Source organism: Temnothorax americanus, unplaced genomic scaffold, assembly GCF_048541705.1.
Source record: "Temnothorax americanus isolate GAGA-0224 unplaced genomic scaffold, ASM4854170v1 Scaffold131, whole genome shotgun sequence".
In the NCBI taxonomy this organism is placed as follows: domain Eukaryota; kingdom Metazoa; phylum Arthropoda; class Insecta; order Hymenoptera; family Formicidae; genus Temnothorax; species Temnothorax americanus.
The window spans coordinates 212,711-215,000 of record NW_027509266.1 but is presented as its reverse complement, the minus strand read 5'-3'; the positions used below and the strand labels follow the sequence as shown (position 1 = coordinate 215,000).

Here is a 2,290-nt window from a genome sequence, read left to right as displayed (position 1 = left end):
TCTGGTGAAAAATCACCATCTTCAATATGCAAAGCATATTCTCTATCAGAATTACGTCAAATAAGTCCAGTTACTTCTCATATAACAGCACTTACTTTTTCTCCTTCTACACCCCGTTCATCTCGTCAATCAGGTAAAATATTTTTTAATTTTTTTTTAATTATCGGGTATTAAGTTCTAATTTTCTCACAGGTAGTGTATTAGGTGTATCTGGAGCGACCTATGATAAAAAAAATTTTAAAGAAAAGATATAAAGAGACCGTGACTCATCTTTTACGCGATATGTGTCCAACCAAGAAATTAGTAGCAAATTAGATATGCTTATTACGAACGTATGCAGATTAAATCGTTTTCTTCTTCCACATGAAAACAGAATAGTAAGGCCAGCACATTTTCCAGCACTTCCATTGACAACAGAGGAAGAATTAAAAAAATTTGAAAAATATTTATCAAAAGATGATAATGCAGGAGCAACTGTAAGTATATTATTCTTTTTGTTAGGTGTTTATTTTTTAACATTCATTTTTTCGCTTAAATACTGATATTTTTTTAGATATGTTACGTAAGTCAAATTATTGGTCTTAAAGACAATGTTAAGGAAGCTGTATATAAAGTGCTGAAAAAACTTATTTCGAACACATTGGCAGCACAGTTTACTTTGAAAGCTGGTAAAAATGTATCCAAAAAATGTTTTGAAACGCTGGCGCTGTATGAAGTTGTTCAAGGTAAGTAAACTTATATTTATTTATTTCAAACTTTCCAACATTAAGAATTATTCCAAAAAAAGAAGAGAATAATATAAATAAATAAATAATATAAATTAATCAGTAAAAATAAATAATATATAAAATAATATGTATACAATATATAATGTGTAAAATTAATATATAAATATACTAAACTGTTTAAGTTAACGAATAATGGTAAAAGATTCTTTTGTTTAGTACTTTAATACAAGAGATTATTAAATAATGATTATTGTTTTTATTAACATCCATCTTTCACCATTTTGACAAAATTTTTCATTAATTTATTTTTATTATAGTAGACTTTTTTAAGAAAGCATAAAGGTTTTCTGAAGATATCTTTTAACCTCCTCCTATTTTCAGTATCTTTTTTATACTCTTTCTATTAATTTGGCGTCTATATATATTTTTTGATGCAATACATGTAAAATAAAAAAAATTTTTACATATAAAAATTAATTCATTTTTAGGTGCCATTTTGGACAAAAGGCTAGAAACACAACTCCCAGAAATTGATGTAGCAACCTCATTATGGTTAAAACAAGCCCCTTGGCGTCGTCAAGGCGATGGCAGTATGGGGAAAAGGACAAAGAAATAACGTTTTACTGCAGAATTCAAGAAAGAATCTTCGTTTAATTTTTTTATTTTGTGATTCATCGCTCAACTATACTCTGCTTTATTTAAAACGACAAAATGTCTGACAAAATGTCTATTCTTTATGGCTCTATCCGCAACGTTTAATCAATTTAAGTTTTATTTTTCCTTTCTAATTTTATTCTATTGGATAAACAAAATTACTCATTAAGTTCGTTTTGACAATGCACACACTGGAGAATTTGATTTTGTATGCACCATAATAAGTATCGAGAAAAATCGTGTGCAATATTGCTTTTGTTGTAACTGAAAAGTTTTTACTGTTTTAAAATAACGCAGTGTTTAGTAATACGTAACTGTTTGTGCAATTATTTGTGATTTTTTGTTAAACGATAAGTACTAAACGCTTTATTCTTAGATATAAAAGATATTTGTGAAAAATATATTGTAACGTATAAGTAAAAGTACTTATTGTGTATTTAAAAATGCAATGTAGTTTGTAATCAATTTTGTTCAATAATAATAAACGAAAGAAAAACAAGAATGTTTGCACTCTTTTTATTTTTTAACACTTTTACTTTAAAAAAAATATAAAAAAATATAAAATATATAATATACCATATTTCAATCGAATTTTTCAACCTTCGACGTTGAAACGACGTTGAAACGATAAGTTGAATAGTCGGTGATATTTTATACGTTTTCGACGTCGAATCGACCAGAATTACGACGTTGATTCGACATTCGGTTTTCGACATTGATTCAACGTCGAATCAACTAATCATTTCTGACATTATGTTCAAGCAACGACTAACGAGCACAAAGGAGAGATAGAGAAAAATAATAAAATTTGACGTAAAAAGTTTACGATCTTTTTTTGAATTTTGAATTTTGAATATTTTTTTTTTGAATTTTGAATATCTGTTGTTATTTTATGCGCAACTTTCAGG

General features: G+C 27.2%; 1 protein-coding gene across 2 annotated transcripts in view; it reads left to right on the top strand.

Annotated features, from left to right (window-relative positions):
• The window catches only part of LOC143894207 (uncharacterized), a 5,635-nt gene extending 3,748 nt beyond the window's left edge, over nt 1-1,887 (top strand). Inside the window, exons 4-7 of one of the 2 annotated variants that reach the window (XM_077400347.1) lie at nt 1-133; nt 374-476; nt 554-725; nt 1,217-1,887. The exon at nt 1-133 is cut by the window's left edge and continues 198 nt beyond it. In XM_077400347.1, the coding sequence (XP_077256473.1) occupies nt 27-133; nt 374-476; nt 554-725; nt 1,217-1,344 (510 nt within the window). In that variant the 5' untranslated portion in view covers nt 1-26 and the 3' untranslated portion in view covers nt 1,345-1,887. The other variant, XM_077400345.1, reaches the window with a different exon arrangement.
• The last annotated feature ends 403 nt before the right edge of the window (nt 1,888-2,290 follow it).